This window comes from Xiphophorus hellerii, chromosome 22 (genome assembly GCF_003331165.1).
Source record: "Xiphophorus hellerii strain 12219 chromosome 22, Xiphophorus_hellerii-4.1, whole genome shotgun sequence".
Taxonomy (NCBI): domain Eukaryota; kingdom Metazoa; phylum Chordata; class Actinopteri; order Cyprinodontiformes; family Poeciliidae; genus Xiphophorus; species Xiphophorus hellerii.
Genome location: NC_045693.1, coordinates 28,124,252 through 28,146,776, shown reverse-complemented (window position 1 = coordinate 28,146,776; position 22,525 = coordinate 28,124,252). Strand labels below are relative to the sequence as shown.

The 22,525-nt window shown below is 38.9% G+C and overlaps 1 protein-coding gene across 2 annotated transcripts in view; it reads left to right on the top strand.

The window, feature by feature from the left end:
* The first annotated feature begins 278 nt into the window (after window positions 1–278).
* The window catches only part of LOC116713329 (GDNF family receptor alpha-1-like), a 127,964-nt gene continuing 105,717 nt past the window's right edge, over window positions 279–22,525 (top strand). Inside the window, exons 1-4 of one of the 2 annotated variants that reach the window (XM_032553462.1) lie at window positions 279–762; window positions 1,060–1,365; window positions 3,773–3,853; window positions 21,209–21,376. In XM_032553462.1, the coding sequence (XP_032409353.1) occupies window positions 726–762; window positions 1,060–1,365; window positions 3,773–3,853; window positions 21,209–21,376 (592 nt within the window). In that variant the 5' untranslated portion in view covers window positions 279–725. The remainder of the gene's footprint in view (window positions 763–1,059; window positions 1,366–3,772; window positions 3,854–21,208; window positions 21,377–22,525) is intronic. The other variant, XM_032553463.1, reaches the window with a different exon arrangement.

The following is a 22,525-nucleotide window of genomic DNA, read 5'->3' as shown; positions in this document are numbered from 1 at the left end:
ACACACACGCACACGCCTACACCAAAGGTTGCTTTATTTCAACATTAGAAGCAACACGCTCCTTCTCATGAGAATCTGAGTAAAACACGTGTTTCTAAACTCGATCAACGCCAGAAAAACGGGATTAAAAAATGGCTGATTATCAAAGTTTTACATGTGAATGAGTTCAGTAGTGATGGGAAGCTGCATTCTTGTAAATTTGCAATATGATTGATGTAGTCTCAGAGCGGGGTGAGGGTGGGGAGGGTGTAGAAGCCGGCGCTCCCCTGCTGCTGCTGCTGAGACGGGCGGCGGGACTCCAGTTGGCTGTGCGCTCAGACGCAGCAGCAGCGCGGCAGCAGCAGCATCCTACTGGCTGGACTCGGGGAGGACGCACGCTGTCAGACCGGATCTCCTGATCCTGTTAGTCTTTTGTGTCCCGCTGCGTTTGAGCGGACCAGTCCGAACGGGAAAGCGGGAGAAAACAAAACGAAAAAAGAAAATACTCAAAAAGCTTTTGAGTTGCGAATACTAAAAAAGTGATAGAAGCTGGACACTTTTTCCCTGTTCTTTTGGTTTCCTTTTTGGGGGGATTTATTGTTCGTATGAGTCGAGCTGGGATCTGTTCTCCACAGCGGAGCGCACGCCGTGTCTGGTCCATGGATTTCTATACTTCTCTGGGAATTAAACTGCGTCGCTTTTGAGTTCCTTTCATTCTCTTTCGACGCGGGTTGTTGTTCGACACCATGATCTTCGCGCTATTATATTTTCTGCCTCTTTTAGGTAAGTTTAACTATAGGGGAAAACCAACTTTGGGCTCGTTTTTCAATAATAAGAGGTGATATTTTATTAGAGAAGGTTTCCAAACTGTTCCAAAAAAACAAACCTCTCTTAAATCAGATAAGCTGATTTTAAAGCAAACAAATTGCGACCTAGAGCTTCATGTTTTAATCCCTAAAAAGCTGCTTTTAAAGTCTTTAAGCTGTTAATGTTTGCCACATAAACTACCAAACCTTTATAGATTTTTGTTTTTAATTTTCTTTACATCTGGTTTATTTTCACTGTACATTCCGCCTCCAGATGTGCTGAGCTGCGCGGAGGAGAACCTGCGCGCCGGCGCCTCTCGGCTGGACTGCGTGCGGGCCAGCGAGCAGTGTCTGCGGGAGCAGGCGTGCAGCACCAAGTACCGCACCATGAGGCAGTGCGTGACCGGTGCCAAGGTGAGCAACTTCAGCCTGGTGGCCGGCGTGGAGGCCAGGGACGAGTGCCGCAGCGCCATGGAGGCGCTCAAGCAGAGCCCGCTGTACAACTGCCGGTGCAAAAGGGGCATGAAGAAGGAGAAGAACTGCCTGCGGATTTACTGGGGGATCTATCAGACGTTACAAGGTTTGTGCTATTCACAAAAATAAAAGAGAAAGTTCTGTTGTTGTTTTTTCTCTGTTATGTATATTTAGAACTGTTGAGTCCCGGGCATCTTCACAAAGTTTGCTATAAACCAGCCACTAACAATCCTCGGATGGCACACCAGAACCGAAACCCTTTCCAGATTTTTTTTAGACCTAAACTTTAACTTTAAATTTAGGTTTCATTGAAACAAACAAACAGTCCTAAAAGGTCTTTTAAAATATTTTTTGTGTTTTTAGTATCCACATACCAAAATTCTGATAAATTGATATGCTAGTACTTAGATTAAAATGAATTTGGAAATACAGAGATGCTTTATTCTCCCTGGACCCCAGTGACGTAAAATTGGTATGCATTATAGACGCATGGGGGCGCTGCGCGAGAAGGGCGTCAAATGATGGCGGAAAAATTATATCTGATGACAGGAAGCTAAAAATGAAAGAAAACACAAAGATAAAGACAACAAAAAAGTTTTTCAAAGTGATTGACAGACATTATTATCTCAGTCTGTAAGAGGAAGCTTGTAAGTACTCAGGTTAGCTTAAGTTGCTGGTAAATTAACAGGCCACTGTGTGCTGTAGCTACAGGTGTATATCGGTGCTGCAATGTGTCGATATAATTCTCAGAAGTTATGTAGCTGACCCCTCTGCTCTCCCCCTTTGGTGGCGCCACTGAGTGGAGACATGTTGGTAAAATCTGATGCAGGTCATGTTTTCTCTGAGAGGAGTCCCACAGAGGCTTCGGTTTGGTACACTCCCTTCTGCTATAAAAATGGACCTACTCTACAGTTTGTCTGATATATCCTGTAGGTTGGAAGAGTGACTGATCACTTGAGAACTAACTAATTTTATTGTAGTTAACATGTATTTGGGTTGAGTTGATGAGGTTTGTTCTCTATAAAGTAAAAAGACTAATACTTTTCAGTCTACTAACAGATATCATGGGAGATTGGCAGCAGAAATCTTCAAATTCCTGTTTAAATGTAAAGATACAGTGATCAGATTGGAATCAGCTGATTTTTGAAAAGCAAACTTCTCCTCTATTATTAAATGCATCAAAGCTAACAATTGCAAGAACACAATATCCAACAACATACATGTTTTTAAACACTTTGGTATTGAAGGTTATAGGAATATGGATTTATGGTTAAGACATCGTAATCTTGTAATTTCTTCCTTTTCTATTGGCTTTATAAGAGAGGTGCAGCGATAAATCAGTCCATGTTTCCTTAATTTTGGGAGATCGGCCCATATTCACATAGCAAACCAATCTTATGTACCTTTTCAAAGGTCTGAAAATCAGCAGATCCGCCCACTAATCATGACTACACGTGTGCAGTTAGCAGTAGTCACCCCATTTTTACCAACTTTTCCACTTTGTGGCGATATTTACCTATTTTTCAGACAAAAAAATTGGTATCGGCCAAAATCGAAATCGGCAGGTCAGGCATTTTATGCCAGAAAACTCTTATCAGTGCAGCCCAAGTTTATAACTCCGCCCTCTATTGAGAAACCCTGCAGCATATTATCATCTTATCATCTTCTACAGGTCAGACCTCAAAGTAAACAGGAAATTAGTATTGGCCTGGCAAATCCTGATCAGTGCATAACTAATAAAATATTAGTCTGTTAGTCTACCTTTAAAATCATTTAGGTTTTCCCTCTCTCTCTCTCTCTCTCTGTATATATATATATATATATATATATATATATATATATATATATATATATATATATATATATATATTAAGGGAATGTACTTTAGAAATCTTTCTTGGGTAGATTCACCTACTTTAAGTGCCAGCAGGGGGCCCTAAGGAGTCGCAAAGTTACTGCTTAGAGCCACATCATCTATTAAGCAGTGATGAATGAAGGAGAGACAAACTTCCACCCTTATCTGCCTGCTTCTATGATCCAAATCTGACCTCCAAATGGACACTGAATACACCCTGAATGACCCACACCCCAACAACTCACAAAAACACTGCACAGAACAAAATACACTCATTCTCAAATGAATCAGGATCCCCCTTTGATTCGTTTGAGAGAGCTGAGTTACTTCTTGACCTCCTGAATTGAATCCCTTGCAACTAATGAAGCATACTGCCCCCTCACCCTCCCCCGCCTGGTGCTGTCTGTGGCATCCTGAAGTGTTGCTCTTAGCGTCCAGCTCCTTGCCTCCTTCTAGTTGTGCAATGCAGCTGACCAACCTGCCTAATCAAGCGTGTGGCTGTGTGCCAGCGTGGAAATCGACTGACCCAAATTACCCGTGTCACATGAAGGCCAACACAAACCGCCACCCCCCATCTGCCCCCATGAGAAATGATAAACACACCAGGAAGTTGGGTGTTGGTATGCAGCTGTGTCTCATGTGTTTGTTTTGGTTGCAGGTAACGACTTCTTGGAGGAGTCTCCGTATGAACCGGGGAACAAACGTCTGTCAGACATCTTCCGCCTGGCTCCCATCCTGGGTAAGACCGCCGAGGCGTTCTCTCTGTCCTGAGCGGCAACACACACACCCACACCAACACATCAATGCACGCACACAGTCCTCTCAAGAGTTTTATCTGTGTGAAGAAGTGTTTATCCTCACTCTCTCCTCTTGTTCTCACCCTGCATGTGGGCTGGAAGAGATCTTGCATGGGGAGCTATAGTTCAGAGTCTCATCAAGCAGCAGATGAAAAGGCCTTAGACGCCGTGTGGCTGTGTGCGTGCGTGTTGTCGTTCTGGTGCTGGTTTCTCTGATTGTTCTCTGTCATCCTGCCTGCTTGGAGCCACATGTTGGAGAGAGCGTGAGCAAGGGGAAACTCAAAAGAGCATGACCAGCATTTTTCAGCTCCGAGCCAAGTGTGGGAGCCAGTCTGGCCTCTAGATGGCGGTGTTATTCCCTTGTTTGGATCCGGCGCACTCTGTTGTGCCGGCTTAAGTTTTTGAGCACTGCGCAGCAGGTGATAAACTTTCTATCAACTCAAGTAGGTCTGCTTGAGTTTAGATCTCCAGAACATCTTAATCAAAATGTCCTGACCTGTTTTGACTCACTTTTAGTTTTGGCTGATTTTTTTCTCTTTAGATCCACAAGAGCAAATCTTTCGCAAAATTTTGACTTTGTTTTTTAATTTGCTTCCAGAAACGTCTCTTACTGATCTGTCTTTTCACAGTTTCAACTTTCTGCAAATGTGTGTATTTTAATGCTCAAATAGCAGGAAAATGCTAATTTCACCTCAAAGTTCATCTTATAACAGAAACTGACTGAGTACTCGGTGTTCTTTAGGAATGTCTATTAAAACCAAACCACTGAGGACAACAACAGTCTGATTTAAACTTCCATTTGGTCGAAAGTGCAGTAAAATGTAAGACTTGGTGTGCTTTGTTGGTGTTGGTTTACAGCTCTGGAAAAAATTAAGAGAACACTGAACTGAACCCTCACTCTTATTCCACCAGATATTAATTTTTGAACTCTTTCTGAGTTAAAATGTTAGTATTGTTGTTTCTAAATGAATATGCACTTGTTTACTTTTTATTATTTGACGTCTGAAAGCATTGCATCTTTTTCTGTTATTTTGACCATTTCTTATTTTTTGCAAATAAATAAAACAAATTTGCTTGGAATTTCAGAGACATGTTGTCAGTAGTTCATAGAATAAAAGAACAATGTTCATTTTACTCAAACATGTACCTACAAAAAGTAAAATCTGACATCTGATCATTTCAAGTGGTCTCTTAATTTTTTTCCAGAGCTTTATATTACTTATCAGACAGATTACTAACAAGCATATAACATATGTGTGAAATCTGGTCGCAGATCACACACAGGGAGTAGAAATGAATGGATTAGGATTAAAATGTAAAGAGTCACTCATCAATTTTCATTCAGTTGGATATAAACACTGATCTGCTTGTGAACAATTTCTGCTTATTTATCATCCATAAGCGCAAAAAAAAAATAAAAAAATCAGCAGCAGGTGCTTTAATTCATTTAAGTTTACAAAACAGCAATGAGCTTCATGTATAAAAATCAATACCATCTTGTAATTTTTCCCTTTTCTATGGGATACAAACCATCATGTCTATTAGAGAGGCTGTAGACATTTAAAAAAAAAAAATCTGTTTTATTGTCATCAAAATTTGCAAGAATCGGAACCAGAAAGTAATGAAACTAGGAACCAGGAAAAAACTGATTAGTGTGTCTATCATAGGAGTCAGTTATTATAACTATATTAATGAGTTTTCTTTTGTACATGTACACCAGTTATCCGCACATGCTTAAAATGTCTAAAATTCATATAAAAGGAAGATTTGGCTTATTCATGAAAATAATGCGTTAAAAGCAGTTCTTCAGTTATCTAATGGCAGGACTATTTAAAGTCATAAAAGTCGTTCTTTTTTTTTCTCGTGGGACTTTTCTGTCACCCTGAAGTGTGAGTTGCAGAAAAAACATCTTCATTCCATTCTGTGACTTGAGGTGGTTCTCACTCATAATAACTACCTGCTAATATACCCTTACTAGCTACTCAGCTAGGTAGCTGGCTAGGTTTTTGCATCTATAATGGGTAAGGAAAACTTTATTGCCAGTTGGTTGGACAACATTTATTTTTGCCACTGGCTCACTTCTGGTGCTAATCGAAACAAGGCTAGGGAATCTCTGTGGGGGAAAAAAAGTACAGTCTATAATTTTATTCATGTTGGCATTAAAAATGTTTTAAAAAGTCATACATTTGACCTGCTGAAACCTGCAAACACCTTGGTACAACTAAATAAACAACTGAAACAAGAATGTAAAATTTGATGACCTTTTGTGTCTGAGATGATGCCTTTGATGATTTAAAGGTGATTTAATTGTACTGCTAACCATTGGAAGTTTTATTATGCTACCGATTAGAAGCTGCTATATTTTCTCCTTAGTATGGGTATTACTGACGGAGTCATATAGCAGGATCAGAGGGTGGAGGGTTGAGGTACGAAGGCTGCAGATCACTAGAAATAGAAATATCCATATGGTAAATAAGGGTTAATGTAAATAATATTCTCTGGGGATTCATGTTGTTTTTTTTTTTAATTATGCATTGTTATTCTCTGTTTGCCTTTATATTAGAAAATGTGAACCCCTGTTGTTTCTCAGAATAACTTCTGTGTCTGAGTCAGTTTGTTTTACTGCTTACATCCTTATACTTTGTTTGGCAAACTGTTTTGTTGTTCAGTTGCGTAAAGCTTTAACTACCTTATTTTTGTTTTAAGTTTTTCTCTTAAGGAACTAAACTTAAAACAAGATGAAGGTCATTTGTACCTCGAGGTGTGAAAAAAAGGGTTTGTACAGTTTAGAAATCAAGGAATCCGAAAAGAAATCCATTATGGTCTATAATACTCTAATGCTTTGTGTCCACTGAGCGGTATGACACGGATCAATGCAGAGTCATTGCATCATACTAGTGAGACGGCTAACATGACACAGTAAGGTGACTCGTGCTTGTTGCATCACAGATCCTCCAACTTTCCTAGGAATGGGTCTGAGTGGGCCTTACAATTTCTTTCAATTTTGCTCAAACTTTTAACATGGAGTCATAGTAACGCAAGTGAAATGGTGAAACAGCCCACATGGGGAATGTTGTTGGAGAGCAGGAGCAGGAACATAGGATTGACAGATGGATAGATACTGTAGTTGTGGAGGCTGAGGAGTTTAAGGGTTAATTGGTGAATAGCAGGGGGAAGTCTAAATGATTAAGGTGGCCGCAGACTTGTAAAGCCTGGGATCAGTCAACCCCTTCCCTCTTTACAAGGAAATTAAAGGGCAAGGAGGCAGGAAAAGGATCAAGAGATTGTTTTTTGATCCTTTAGCCCATCATAATTTTTCAGTTTCTTCACACAGCAAACTGATACAAGCTGAGAGCAATAGAAAGGAAGACAAAACGAAAAACAAACAGAAAATATGTCCTCACTACCCAGATATGAATGAAAAAAACATCACACACATTTAGAAAAAATGCTATGGACAGTCAGAGGAGCGTAAACCAGAGGAGCATCACAAATTAAGATAACTTTATATTAAAGGTGCATGTTTGATGAGCAAGCAACCATGATGTTTTTTTTTTCTTTTTTTGCCAGTCCTAGTCTATAAAAATGAAGTAGCAACTGCTCCTGATTTAATGTGTTACATCATGATTAAATACATGCTGTCATCATTATTATTATTGCCTATATGTTGAATTATCTCTACCGTTGGAGTAATGCTTTTTTTATGTTTCTTTTTTTTTAAAAGCAATAATATCTTCTTATACATACAGTGAATCTGATATTATTAGCATAAAGTAAAAGGGGAGGACACTCACAAGAATATGTTGTAGAATGCTTTGCATGTTATCCATTTTTTTAGATAACATGGTGATAGCATGCATCATGTTAACAGGACAAGCCATGATGATCCTGCTGTAATGAAACACTCATCTCAGAATGACGCCACTAATCTGTGGTGACATTAAGATATACAGCACATAGATGCTGAGACACTCAGACAGCACTCTGCCGCGCTCCCACCACCTGCTCCCAGAGACACGCCCACAGACGTCCACCTGCTACCATCAGACTGCCTCGCTGTGGACTCGGCCGGCCTTAATCGAGTTACAAAATCAGATAAAATAAATCTGACACTGATTAATAAGGATTAAAATGAAGACAGAAGGCCTTTTTTTAAATGTGTTCATCTCAGTTCTTTTCTATGTGCCGCTTAGACAGTAATTACTAAGGATTTTTTTTTATCTCTCAGTGAATCTCATTCATCCAATAATTGCCATTTCCTTCTTGTCACTAATCATTCACCACAGATATGTGGAAGTAAATTTAACAAAGTATGGCAAAAAAAAAAAAAAAATTGCCACTTTTACCATAATTGGCTCTTATTGAGGATCAGCAGGTCAAATACTGAAAAATGTGAATTTTATTTTTATTCATTAAGTCCACCAAATTAACTAAGAAGCAGCATTCAGTTTTTTTGCTCCACAAATTCAGAACAAATTTCCATAAAATGGCAAAACAGCCGAAACATGGAGTTCCTCTAAATCCAGGCCATAAACCCATTTGTTAGAGTTGCTTTTAGTTAATATTACTTGGATCACTGTTATGCCCTGTGATGGACTGATGACCTGTCCAGAGTGACTCCACCTTTCACCTGCTCACCGCTGGATTTAGACACCAGGACCCCTCATGACCCCATTAGGGATGAGCATGTTAGAGAATGGATGGATGGATGGATGGATGAATTTCATTTAATGCAACATTAGAAAGGTTTCAAAAAGTATTCAGTTTCATTTGCTGAAACCTGCAGCTTAGCTGTGTGTGAACTCAGATTTCTTGCACGTGTGTCCAACGTGCCGCCATTCTGCTGGGTTTGTTTAGCTAATTATTTTCAGATCCTCACCAGGGGCAGAGTGCCTTTTCTCCCTCTGGAGAGTCCAGTGAGTCACTCATTTCTCTGCTGTGAAACACAAGCAATTACCACAGCAGTAGCTTTCACTGGTGACTTCTTAGAAAACACACTGTCACCATCTTAGCTAAACGGAGCCATGCTGGCGTACACACTGTCAGCACTTAAATTTTTCAAGGGCTTGACAGAACTCTCAGTGGACTACAAAAACAGTAGAGATTGAATTTCTCTTTGTTTACTGTTTGCAGCCAATCATATATCTCATTATATATATCTCACAGAGTCATCTCATTTTGACTCAGTGGAAAAAAATAATCTAAACTTTTTAGATTTTTCTCTAAAATTTTCATTGGTAGAATCGGGAACTGTGAGCATAAATTAAGTTCATTTAATTTCAGTAGATCTGGAGGACACTAAAAAAACAGACATTCATGAGGTGCAACATTTCTTTCAACCTAAACGCAACAGATTTTCTACATCAGTAATCAGTGAGGTTGGCCTCACATGGAGAGGAAAGAAAAAAACAATCATTTATCATCGGGCCGCATGACTTCCTGTAACCTTAGAGGGAGGAGAAGGCCGAGTTTAGATGAAATGGTGGAGTTTCTTTCGCTGGTTGGCCGTGTTTATGAGTCAGTGATCCGTGGCGACAGGAGCGACACAGAGACACGCAACATTAATATGAGATTCAAGTAGACTCAGAATTACTTCCACACTAATTGACTCAGGGTGCAGGAGATCAAAGTGGCCCAGGAAACAGATGAATACCAAGCCTGGGTGGCTTTCTGCTACTATATTCATAAAGATGGGCTGCTCCATCTATGTTATGGGGTTTATGGGGTCAGATGCACAAAAAGTAGGAAATCAGGAAGTTGTGAATCTCCTAACACAATAATTGATACTTAGTACAATTGACCCCTGATATTCATGAGGCTTGAGGACCACAGCTGTATGTGAATAGTTAAAGTCCGTAAATACTTGAGATCCTCTCTAAAAACGCTTATAGCTATATATTTTAATAGCTCACTTCAGACTCCACATATACTTTAATACGAATTAATACACATTTTGGAAACTACTGCAGGCACTAACATTACAGTCTTCCTTCTCTCTGCTCTTGGTTGTTCAGCCAATAGCATTGACAAAGAATATGAATGGAGCTCCTGGATTGGCTGATGTGCAAATGCCAGCACTGTGTAGCATTGTGCCCTGGTGTTTAACCCTCCTGCGTCTTAAGAGATGAGATTATTTGGAATCCAATAGTTTTTGACTCTGTATGTGATCTAGCAGGGTCAGACTGACTCCGCATGCGCTTTTACCAGTTTGTTTTTGTTTGTGTGTGTGTGTATGTGGTTTCGGGAACTGACAGCCTGACGGGACAAATTCCCCACCCGCTTTCCTACTGTTCAGCCACGAAATATACATCAAATATGTAGGTCAGTGTTCCACTGATTAGTAATCAAAAGCAATTCTAGCAGGCGGGTTTTAGCCTTGATTTAAAGGAACTCAGTGTTTCATCATCTTTGCAGTTTTCTGGAAGTTTGTTCCAGAACTTTGGTGCATAAAAACCACATGCTAAGCTTCCCAAGATACATTTTCTTTCAAATATATTAGAAATGCTCTATGAAAAAAGAAGCACTGAACTGTAAATAGATGGGTGTCCATTGTCATGTATTACATGTTTTTTAATATTTAGATGCTTTTTTGGGTGTTTTATGATAAAAAAAAAAAATAATAATAATTTTGAATCCCAACTTTTTCATCCGGGCTTTTTTTAAATACATTATGAAAAAACAAGTCATAGTTTACATTACATTTGAAAGTTGGTTTCATTTGAATTATAGTGAGTATATCTCTAGACGGTGAGTGAAGATCTGTATGTTTCAAACCAGTTTATAGGTTAAGAATATAGATGAGCTTATGTGACCTTTTGTAGCTCTTCAGCATTTCTCAAGTGATAATTTAGCATTCAGACAGGCAGCAGTTACCTTCAGTCAGCACACATAAACAGTGTTTGGGAATTTGACAGTGTGACAGTGGTTTGTGGTGCTTCTATGCACCACAAATCTGGAACAAACTTCCCAAAAACTGCAAAACTGCTGAAACACTGATTATATTTAAATCAAGACTGAACACTCACCTGTTTAAAGTTGCTACTTTTGTTATGTAATAAATGGAACATTGATAAATATATTTGCTCAATGACTTTGATGACAGCATTTGGCAAACGTAATGTTTATTACTTGTTTCATAATTGGTTACTGTATGATGTTTTTTATGGTATAAAGCGCTTTGAGCTGCCTTGTTGCTGAAATGTGCTGCACAAATAAATTTGACTTTTAAACTCTTGTTCTACTTTTTAATCCAGTTTTTTATAAGTCAGATTTATCCGTTGCCTAAATTCAGCTAGAGTTTTTTACGTGTTCATCTCCAATCTATACATGTAATCCAAATCTTTGTAATTAATTATTCTCCCTTTGTATGTTGATGGCCTGAAGCTCCGTCCTCCTCTCAGTTGGCTCTCTGTGAAGCGCCCACTCACCACTTATAAGCCCCAACACACCACAGCTCAATACTGTATCTCTTCCATGTGTCAAGACTTCAAATACATCTCGTCATCTTCCCTCCCACAGCTGAAGTGAACCTTGAAGCAGAGCTGCTGTGTGCGTATGCGCGGTGTGTATTAGGAGTGTGAAAACATCTGTAAGCGCTTGGCCCCGGCTGTCAGTCTTCCAACCCCCCCTCATTGACACGGAGGGACCGAGAGGCTGTCAGCTAGCACCGCTCCACCGCTGGCTGCAGAGCAAGTCAGTCTCATTATAAGCTGCCAGTGTTTAGAGATAAGCCTGTCTGCTGCTATCTTTTTATTTCTCCATGTCACAGAATGTGCCGTGATTGAAACGGGATCGTTTTGTGTGTTGGAGAGTATCCTGTAATTTCTCTCCAACAGGAAGTTTTGGGTTTTTTATGAGTGGTGTAGAATAGCTGCATTTTCATTACAAATATGCACAAAACTTTGTCAGTTTTCCAGCAATGCCTTAAAATACAATTTTGCAATTAATCAAGATACTAAATTAAAATCACACGTGAAGTTTGTTCACACAATAGATTGATAAAAATATGTTGCGCCATCATCCTGCCACTACTTACTTTTGTCTTTTTCTTCATGGTTTCCACCACTGGTAACATCCGGTTGTTGAACATGTGACTCATCTGATGTTCAAAAGTGTTTCCATTAGAGTTTTGCAAAATAAGCCAATTTTGATATGACCGAAAAAAATACCTCTTAATAGTGCCAAAACTTTTTAGCAAAAAGCAAGAGTTCTTTTCTGAATTACCACACTTCCATTGAGCAAATTTATTTTTGAAATGTATAATTGCACAATTACATGGTCAATGTAAACACATCTACATCTGTCTTGCCTACGATACACAATAACTACTCACACTAGGGTTTATCCAAGTTGGTCATGTTGTACCTACGTATCTTCTTACTGTACAATTATACGTGAAGACTTTTGGTCTAATTAGATCTCGAGCCACAAGGTCTGACGTTATTAAAACACAGTATTTCTAAATTAAGTAAAGTCAGCCTCATAAACTGCAAACAAGTTTCTATTTCAGAAACTCCACAAATTTTTGCACAGGATGCCAGGTCACAAAAAGCTTTAAAAAATAACCTCAAACACAGGATCAGTTTCAGAAAAGTTTTCATCCACGTGAACCCGAACAATACGCCCCTAAGTATTGTTCTAAACATGCCAAACCTACAGGGGGCAGTGTAGCGCTAAACTAAGGGCTATGTCAGCCAATCAGTTTCCTTCAAAATAACCACAATTTCCTGGTAGGATTTAAACAAGGCATCAGGAGGTTCATTTGTGTGGATAGATATATATTATATATATTATATACATATATATATATATATATATATATATATATATATATATATATATATATATATATATATATTAGAATATTATATTCTAACATAAAACACAACATGATGTGGATTGGGAATCGTGTCAGTTAAGTATGTGGATATATTGACGCATTATTTGTTGCACACCGTAATGTGTGGAACCCTAAATCTCCATTTTCCTATATCCACACACAAATACAGAGTTTTTGCAACACTTCAGTTTGGTCTGAGATTTTGTAAACAATTGTGATGTTAAACAGAGTTTCTCCATTATTTCTATTTTTTTTTTTTTTGAAAGTTGCCTGAATTAGATTTTTTCTGCCAACCCACCTATTTGATGAAAGACACTTGGAGTTTGTTTGGAAATTAGGAGTTTTTGAACCGTCTCAGAGATCTTCAATTTGTGTTAGACTATACAAGACATACAAAGACAATGTAATCTTATGTTAAACTAGACTAACTACAAACTATACAACTATAAAGCCTGAATGATTACTGCATTGATTTGAATGAAATTAAAAGTAACCAGATTTACCTAATAAAATAGCTTGTGTTTTGTAAGAATGAATTTTCCGGTTTGTTTTGGGGGTTATAGTCATTCACATTTGAGCTCACCAGCATATTTATAAAAGCTTTTGCATCGTTTCATATGAAAACTACTCAGTTTGCTGCCTAAATGACTCAACTGCCTGAAGCTAATCTCATTCCAGCTACCAAAATAGCTACATGTCATCACTACAAACATTCAAAATTTGTATAGAAATAGCCCACAGTTAGCCATTTCACTTAGATGCAATGAGTTTTGTATTTAATATCAGCTCTGACCTGATTCTAAAGGTCTTCCTTTCTAGGAACTGAAGCAGATGCTTACACCTATTTATGAGAAGTGATTTCTAAACTTTTTCCACATTTACAGGAATGTATGCCCTGCACAGGTTAATGAAAAAAATAAAGTCAAGATGGGAAAATGTAAATCATAACAAATATTCAATAAAGTTAGAAGCAGGACCAAAATGCAGAGTGGAGCTGTGGAAGAACAAGGTAGTGGATATTTAATAATGAACTGAAAAACAACTTACAATAATAACAGAGAACACGATAGAAGCCAGAGCACAAGTGTAACGGAAAAGGATCCAGCAAGTCAAAAAGAGAGAAGAGCTTAAATATGAGGTGGAAACAATAAATGAACCAGAAGAACTAATTATAGGTGAATGGATGCAGCTGAGGAAGGGGGCAAAAACCTAATATAAGCAGTAAACAGAAATAAACACAAGTCTAATTGAACTAATTCAAAACACAAACAATGAGACTAAATCAGCTAACATGGTAAAAAAATAAGAAAAACAAACAATAAAGAAATCATCAAAACAGAAAATAACTGAAGCTAAAGTTCCAAACACCAATGGATTATAACAGGTTGCTCATTTGTTCACACCCTAAAAATAATAGTTCACAAATGCCAAAAGTTCTACTAATTTATTGAATAGGGCTGAAACGATTCCTCGAGTGATTCGAGTACCTTGATTATTAAAATTCCTCAAGGAAAATTGATCTGCCTCGAAGCTTCGTTAAGTTATATTTTATTGTTTAGTGCACCGTGTTCCAGCCAGGTTAGTACTTGCGTTGCTCAGAGCTCTCACTTCCGCCTGAGTTGTTGACAAAAGCTAAATGTTAGCAGCATAACGTCCAGTTTTCAAGTTTGGCCTGGGAGGATTTTATTGATTGATGATAATGTCTGGGTCTTTGTCGTTTTTTGGGCAGCAGCTTTTATCCTCCCGGAGCTGTTGCCTGGTGGCTGGTTCAGAGCGAACAGCGGGGAAGAGCACTGCAGGTGTATTTATACAGGTGAGCGGATATGAACACTGCCGGTGGCTGTGCTTAGATGACTAACGCAAGCAAGTTATTGTTAGTGATGCTCAAATGTGAAAAATTGGACTGATGTTGATATGTGATAGTAATACAGCTGTCATGTTAGATTTACCAATATTTTATTTGATCTCTTTATTTTATCCGATTACTCGATTAAGCATAATAATAATCGATAGATTACTTGATTACTAAAATGTTCGTTTACAACAACCTTAATATTGAATCAGATGTGTAAAACTTAAAGTCTGCAAAGATGTCACAATGTTAAAACCTTGGCTCAATAAAAGCAGAAAACATGCAATAATAGTGAATGCCAAAAATCTAAAACTAACTGATTGATATTGGTGAAGACTCAATAGGAACTGGTTAGAAACTGAAGGGGCTGCAGGCAATTCTGATTAGGACTGCTTGTATTTTGACGTGACAACAGTCCCCTTTATGTCGGAACTACGAAGCAGTAATGAAGATAGAAGTCATTTTATCGAAGGAGCCCTACCCAGAAAAATTCTCCAATAATCTTCTAGGAGTATGGGTCACAGTCTGATGCAACCAGTACAACTTTTCGGCAAGATTTGCACAAATTTCAGCAGAGAACTACTATAGCCACAGAAAAAGACAGCAGGTAGAGGTTACTATTGTTCCAATGGAAGTGGGTTATTCCTGGATTCACCAGGAGAAAATTATAGCTTTGGATCGGCCTAATCAAAGCCCAGACCAAAACCAGAAGATGAAACAAACAGAATCATACATTTTGACAACTTCTACTAGCAAACCAGTAAATTTACCAACATAGAGTGTGGAATAGACAGAGATTTCTACCAAAGGACAATGATTGGGAAATGTTGAAATTTAAATCCTAAAAATCTCACATTTGATATTTTTAATTCTTACCTGACGTAAACATTAGGCCTTATGTAAGCATAATTTTACCATGACAAGGAATCTTTAGTATGACTAGTTGAGATTTTAGTTCAGATTTTTCATTTCTGTGTGTTTTGTATGGCCTCACAGACTCAACTATCCAACCTCCTCCTCATTAGTTTGCTTTGTTAAAGACTCCCAGATCCAGTGCTGACATTACTGTCCCTGCGCCTTGAAGCCTAATCAATAAAGCACTGTGTTAGATTGGAAACTTGAGGCCGTGCCTACAAGAATCTATTGATTGCTCTGTTTTTTCCCCTCCTCTGCTGCTCCTCTTATTGTTTTCTGCTCAAGCTCTTCCGTTCAGGCCAAGATCAAAGGTTCTATCCTTTGGGTGTACTGTTCCAGACCAAGTTACGCTCTGAGAGAAGCACTTGTCCTGCTTGGGGTTTTTGTTTTCTCTGACCTTGTCTTGTCTCTGTACAGACTTATTTTTCACAAAGAGACTACAGTCATATTTGAGTTCATAATTGTGTAAAATATAGGTAAGACCTAAAAGGAAAACTGCATTGTGAAAGAAGGCTTTTATAGTATGTCAATAACTGTTAACTTCAATGACCCAGGTAGAGATCCGTTTTAGGGACGGTCAAAAGAACACTTTTATATTCAATGACTCACTGTAAAACTCCCAACCAACCTTTTAAAATTCTTGTTCCCAATGGCGGCTACGTGTCGTCTGGGCATTTAATCGTCCATGCTGTTTCAAAAATGACACATCCAGCTGTGGGCCCGTTGGCACTTTGATTTTTACCAGCAGCTCGTACCAACAGGTTGTCAGTCCAAACGCCGGCTTGCCGCACCACGAGCCAAGAAAATCATTTAGTAAAAAAGGTGACCAGATTTGAGTCCCTCTGAGAGGCCTTAGATTGGATGTGAAGTCGAGGGGTGATTCATCATAGTTAATAAATGTGGCTGACAGCTGATATCAGCAGGAGGGAGCTTGTGCCAGGTCTGCCTCCCGCCACTGCTTTTATACTGCATGCAGATATGGACTATTAACTTTTCACATATAGCTGCAGACACCTACACAGATGGTTATGTATGAATTAGATGCTAAGGTGGTGCAGAGAGACTCAGGTAAGGACTGTGTTGTGAAAGTGCACAGCAATGACTTCAAAGTATAAGAAAGATATGAGTTTTAAGTTCTTTTTCCCTGATATTTTGAATGTAATAAAGCATAAAAACCCAATCATTGCCTTTTTAAAGCTGATGTCTCACTGGTACTTATCTTGCCACATACGCTGACTGTTGTATCAGACGATATGTAAGTGGGTGGATTTCGTGGAAATCACTTGTTTGTATGTAGAAGCAATTCGGGCATCTGTTGAGGTGTCACACCACCATCATATAGATTCCTTGTGACAGTCCCACAGGTCACTGGAGAGACCATGTATCCATTCGGACCTAGGAACACCTGGGGTTCCCCAGGAATGAGCTGGGTAATGTCTCTGGTGAGAGGAATGTGTCCCCTCTGCACTTGTTATGGCTGGTACACAGCAAGATTGTAAAATTGTTGACTGATTTTCAAAACCTGAGAGACCTCAGACATGGTGATAAAAAATTGTAGGTATGACAGTTTTGGTCGCACAGTGTGTGTACAGCACATTTAACATGCACCACACCACAAACCAATTTCACTCACCAACATTCAGATGCCAGATGGGAAATCTCACAAAATCTTCAGACCAAAAGTGAGTTCAGAGTAAATAAACATAGTCGACTGAGAAGAAGCAATGGCTATAGCTCGCGAACTATGTTTAACAGAGGAAAAAAATTATAGAATAAGACATCTCTGATCTTCATTTGGATCTTCTGGTGCACTATGGCAGTTGTTTTGTTTTCTTAATTTGAATTCCCTCCGGTGCTTCCATCACATCGCTTTTCAATTGACTACAGATCACATTTAACAAATTGTGATCATGGCAGGAATATTGTTTAAGATTATCTTAAGAATCATCCTGATAATTGGGGCATCCTTAAGATTGTTGAAGGGAGAAATGGGGACAAAAATCATTAAAGTCTTGCTGAGAGAACTAGGCTTTAGCTCTGTGGCCCAATCTTGGATAAGGAGAAGACAGTGGATGGTTCTAGGTGGATGGATATTTTGTTCCTATTTAAACAAACCATTTATTTGAAGTGTGTGGTGACTAATAGGCTTTGTTTGAGCCTGACAAGCTGTTACAGCTTTGCTTAGATGTGAGATGAAACAGGGACATGGAATACCACCATAACCAAGTATAGACATTTTATTGAAACCAAATTAATCAAAAGTATGTTCAAACTCCAGCCATGCATTATGGCCAAAGCACAACCCAGAAAGTAGAAAAAAACATTTCATATGTCAATGATGAGATTGAGATTGTGAAGTTTGTTTCATCCCAAGATGACCTGGCATGAGGAACTACACAACTGTTGTGTAGTGGTTTTCCTACTTTTAATGTCAGTTTGGACAAGAAACTTATACTGGATTCCTGGCCTTATTGACTAAAGTAAAACTTAGCAAAAATACAGGACCTGAACAAGTCAAAAGCAAAGCAAATCTCTAGTCATTTTCTGGTCTGCATGTGGGTTTGATTGTTGCCTTTCACCTTGTGCCACATTGTGCTAAATTGGCAGAGCAAAACACAATGTGGTGACCGACCACAGGCAGGTGCCATAAAGCCATGGGTTTGTGTTAATCTTCTGTTTTAAGCTCTCGACTGAACACAGTCAAATCACAGGATTAACCAGCCCTGGATCGAGCCTTTAGGGAGTTTCATTTGTCCTGCAGTTTCTTAATAACATTCTTAACCAAAGCCAACTGTTCTGTGCTCAGATACTTTCATACAGTTTCATTAATCTTAAGTGGAATTTCCTCATTGCTTGTACACTTGCTTAAAATGCTTTTATGCTCAGTTATAGAAAAAAAATCACTCTTTGCCCCGAAACTTTATCAACAGTACTATTAAATGCATCCGGTTTTACACTTTTTTTTATACTTTGAAGCAGTTTGAAGCAGATTTCCTGTAAAAATCTTATTGAAATGCTTCGGAAAGCTTAGACTCAATGACCTTTGAGGAACATTATAGAAATAAGAGCCCTCTCTAGCACTTTTGATCTTAAATACTTTAGACTTCCCTCATCTGTACTTCAGCAACAAACAGTTGTTACAGAGGCTTCTTTTAGGCAAAAATTAGTTTACAATGTGCTCTCAATTTGTTGAGCTCTGGGATTTGTTGTCCTATTCAGCCATGATTTCTGTCAGTTTTGATAGATTATAGATAAGATAATTGATTTCTAGTATTTCCTTTGGCATAATTTACTTAACTTTTTTCAAAGAAGCTCTTTTTCCAGCTGCTATCACATACTAAAGAAAACCGTCTTTGCCTGCAGTTCCACATCTCAGTCTTGATTGAAGCATTATGTCAAGCTGCAGCTGTTTATTCGCTGGCAGCTGTGACATTCTAACTCCTAGAATGTCACAGCTGAAGTCTTTATTTCTAGAAGAATAAAGATTTTTCTGGGTAGTAAAATTTCACACCTACGCATGAGGAAAAGGTTAATCCCAGATCTTGATCGTGAAGCTTTAGTAAATTTACTGTGGTTTGTACAGGTATTTCACATTTTGCCATGTTCCAACCAGATATGTCAAGGTATTTTGGAGGACTTTATGTTACAGGTCCATACAAAGAAATTCCTCATAGAATTTGAATGCTGCCATCACCATCTTCCACAGTGAGAGAGACTGGACCAGGGTCATGTACAGTGTTGGTTAACATTTTGCATTTGGACCCCCAGATTTTTGTGAGGGTTAGGAACCATAACCACCCTTGAAAAGCTGAAATCCACAAATACTAGAGACCTCTTCTAAAAACATTTCTAGTTGTCTATTTTAGGACTGTAAGGATCAACCACTTTAACATGCACAGTGCAAACTGTTGTAGCACTACCGCTGAAGCTAACAAAAATGAATGATGCTCCTGGATTGGCTGCTTTGCAAACATCAGGTAGTAGCTTGTTCAGCAGCATTGCATCTAGTTAATTAAGCTTCCGAAGCTGCATTTTCTTTCAGACACTTTACAAATTCTTAAAGCCAATTTTGCCTATTCACAGATTGTTTTTGGTCCACAGAAAAATCTGTTAATTGATGAATATGGATTCATCAATTGACAGATTTTTCTGTCAATTGACTTAGTTTAGTACTCATGGGAGTACTAAACTGGGAATACGTGGGTGTCCAGTTCTGTTATGGTCTCATTTAATTAGAGCACTTTCTGTCACTTGGTAAACTGCACAGAACTATTAACTCTTCTGTTGTTTTTACATGTTTGACCAAGATTGTGAAGCTGTTGGTGTATTTAAGTGTGCTGTACTGGCGCAGAGTTACCAAATGCTTTTGTAAATCAGTACATTTATGTCTGTGTTGAGAAAAAAAGAAATGTTTTAAGTCAGGTCAGCTGTTTTTCTGTCAGTATCAGCCGATGCTAAACCTCAGATATCTGCATTGGATTTCTAAATAAAAGGGGGATAAGTGCAAATCATATAAAAAACATTTGCACTGCTGGCAAATGTTTTTGTTTTTATATACAGTACAGACCAAAAGTTTGGACACAACTGTGTGTCCAAACTTTTGGTCTGTACTGTATATATACATGAATCCTTTTATTGGTTCCACAAAATAGAGGCAGTGGGAATGTCCCCCTCTTTGCCAGCACTTTTTTGCGATCAAATTGATTAAAATTGAATTCACAAGCTGTCCCATGTGCTCATGTTGGGTCAACAGCCTCAGCGCCCCTGATGAAAGCAGCGTTTCCAACTAACCCATAGCTTTTCTCCCTCTTCTCTCCCATTCTGTCCCTCCTCTTTTGATCATGGAGCAGTAGCATGCCTGAACAACAAATAAGGTCTCAACACACACTCTCACTGTTACTAATACTCAAAAAAAGAAGAAGCTGAGATGAGCTTTTGTTCTGAGCCAGCCTTTTTGCTCTCAAAGATGTTAAATGAGGGCATTGATACATAAATTTGCATTTGTTTCATCCATAACCATTGCTCTAGCTAAAAACCTATAACTATGCGTCCCCAATTTGCAGAGCAACTTAAAGAGCTTCTGTTCTCCTGCTTGTTTCACACCAGGCTAGCGTGACTGTTCAATCGATTTGCCTTTGTGTACTCTTCACACATAAGTGGTCTAAACAGTGATCTATCTTCACTTGGATTGTGCAGTTTGTCAATTGGCAATTTAGCCGAGCAGTGCTCAGATTGTTCTTTAGCTGCGGCTCCTAATTTGCTGTTGTCGGTTGTGGAAGACTGCACTGAGCAGGTACAGAGCTGCTGTGATTGTGGTTGATTAAAGCGCTGAGATCTTCTCCTCATTATGTCTGCTGCGAGAAGGAACTATACTCCTTGGTGGCTAAAGTTCCTCTTTCTTCACCTCTCCTCTGTGGTGTGTCTTGGATTTCTTCCTGCTGTGTAACCTTAAACCGTAACACACCGTGCTCCTTTGTGCTCCTTTGTTCACCTTCTGCCACCTTTTACTTACAAAGAAAAAACAGAAACCCAGAATGTCACTCTCTCCTCCTGACGAACTGCTTTCTGTTCCTGTTCTGCTGTCAGGTCTTTCCCCGAACCCTTTTGACCTGTGGGTTTCCCCTTTTACTCTTTTGGTGTCTTGACCTCCCTGTGAGCCCTGGTGAATTTTAGTCGGCACGTCTTTTACAGAGGGTGGGGAACCATGGAGCAGCTCTGCCACTTCAGCTCCAGGCAGGGGGGCTGCCCAGGGCAGAGTGTCCCAGGCAAGAGAGGCTATTCTGGGCAGAGGGACCCCCTCCACGGAGCTTCAGGATCCCAGTAGAAACAGGAGGGCTCATCCCAACTGGGCCATATTGGGTAAAGAAATGTTATGTCTTTGTGTCTGATCATGTATGATTGTTTTCACAGAGATGAAAAAAGACAGAATGTATAGACACATTGCAATGTCACGTCTCACAGGCAATGTCTTGCCGACAATGACTACCATTGGTTTTAACTCTCAAGTTAACAACATAATGGACTAAATCATAAATATACGTGTGATATATAAAACACAATGCTTTGCTACTAATTGTCAACACTATGACAACTAGACAACAAGATCTAAGGGTGTCCTATTTCACAGATCAGGAAAAAGTTTTAATTTAAAAAGAAATAGGAAAGGAGAGTTAAGTATGACAGTTATGCTAGCTTGACTTTTACAACCTTTGCATGTAGATGTGCTGCAGAATTCAGCAACCTACATACCAACACTCAGAGATCGTCAGCAAAGCAGGTGTTTAATTAGCTAATCAACCGCCACTGTGTTCAGATGATCAGTTATTAATAATCACAAAAGAAACATCCAGCTTGAAAACATGAAACTGCAACAGAGTGAATGTTTTGTTCAATGTGTGGGAAACTTTTGAGTATTGAATCCTGATACATTAGTGGTACTGCTGTCAGTTGCTATGGCAGGGAGTGTGTGTGTTGCATAGCCAACACAGAGAAAGAAATAAAATAAGAATATGAGTGATTTTGAGTTACTCAATGGTTTTCTGCATAATTTTTGCCTTTGCTGTGGCACACCTCACTAAATGAGTAATACCTACATCTCCACGTTTCATTTAGTTAATGGAATTGTTCTACCGCGGCAACGTGGCTATGGATGGCAATTAAAAGAATTGATTTTTTTGCCCTCCAGCATTGTGTCCATGTGCAAAATTGTGGACCTAAACAATAACATGCAACATCTATATTGACCCTTTCACATATGTCTACCGAGGAAAACTTATTTCACAATATATACTGCTATTGTATTATTGGTATTTCTGGTTGAAAGTTTTTGACGTCAAACTTCTCGTCAAACTTTGATATGTCGTCAAATTGTTGACTTTGATTTATCTGTTTTCGTCCATGAAAACACCATTTTCAGTGGTTTCGTACTCCTGGTTCATGTTACATTTTCAGTAGCAGGACATGCTAATCATGTCAAATGCGTGCTAGCTAAGCTAGTGTTTTAAACGT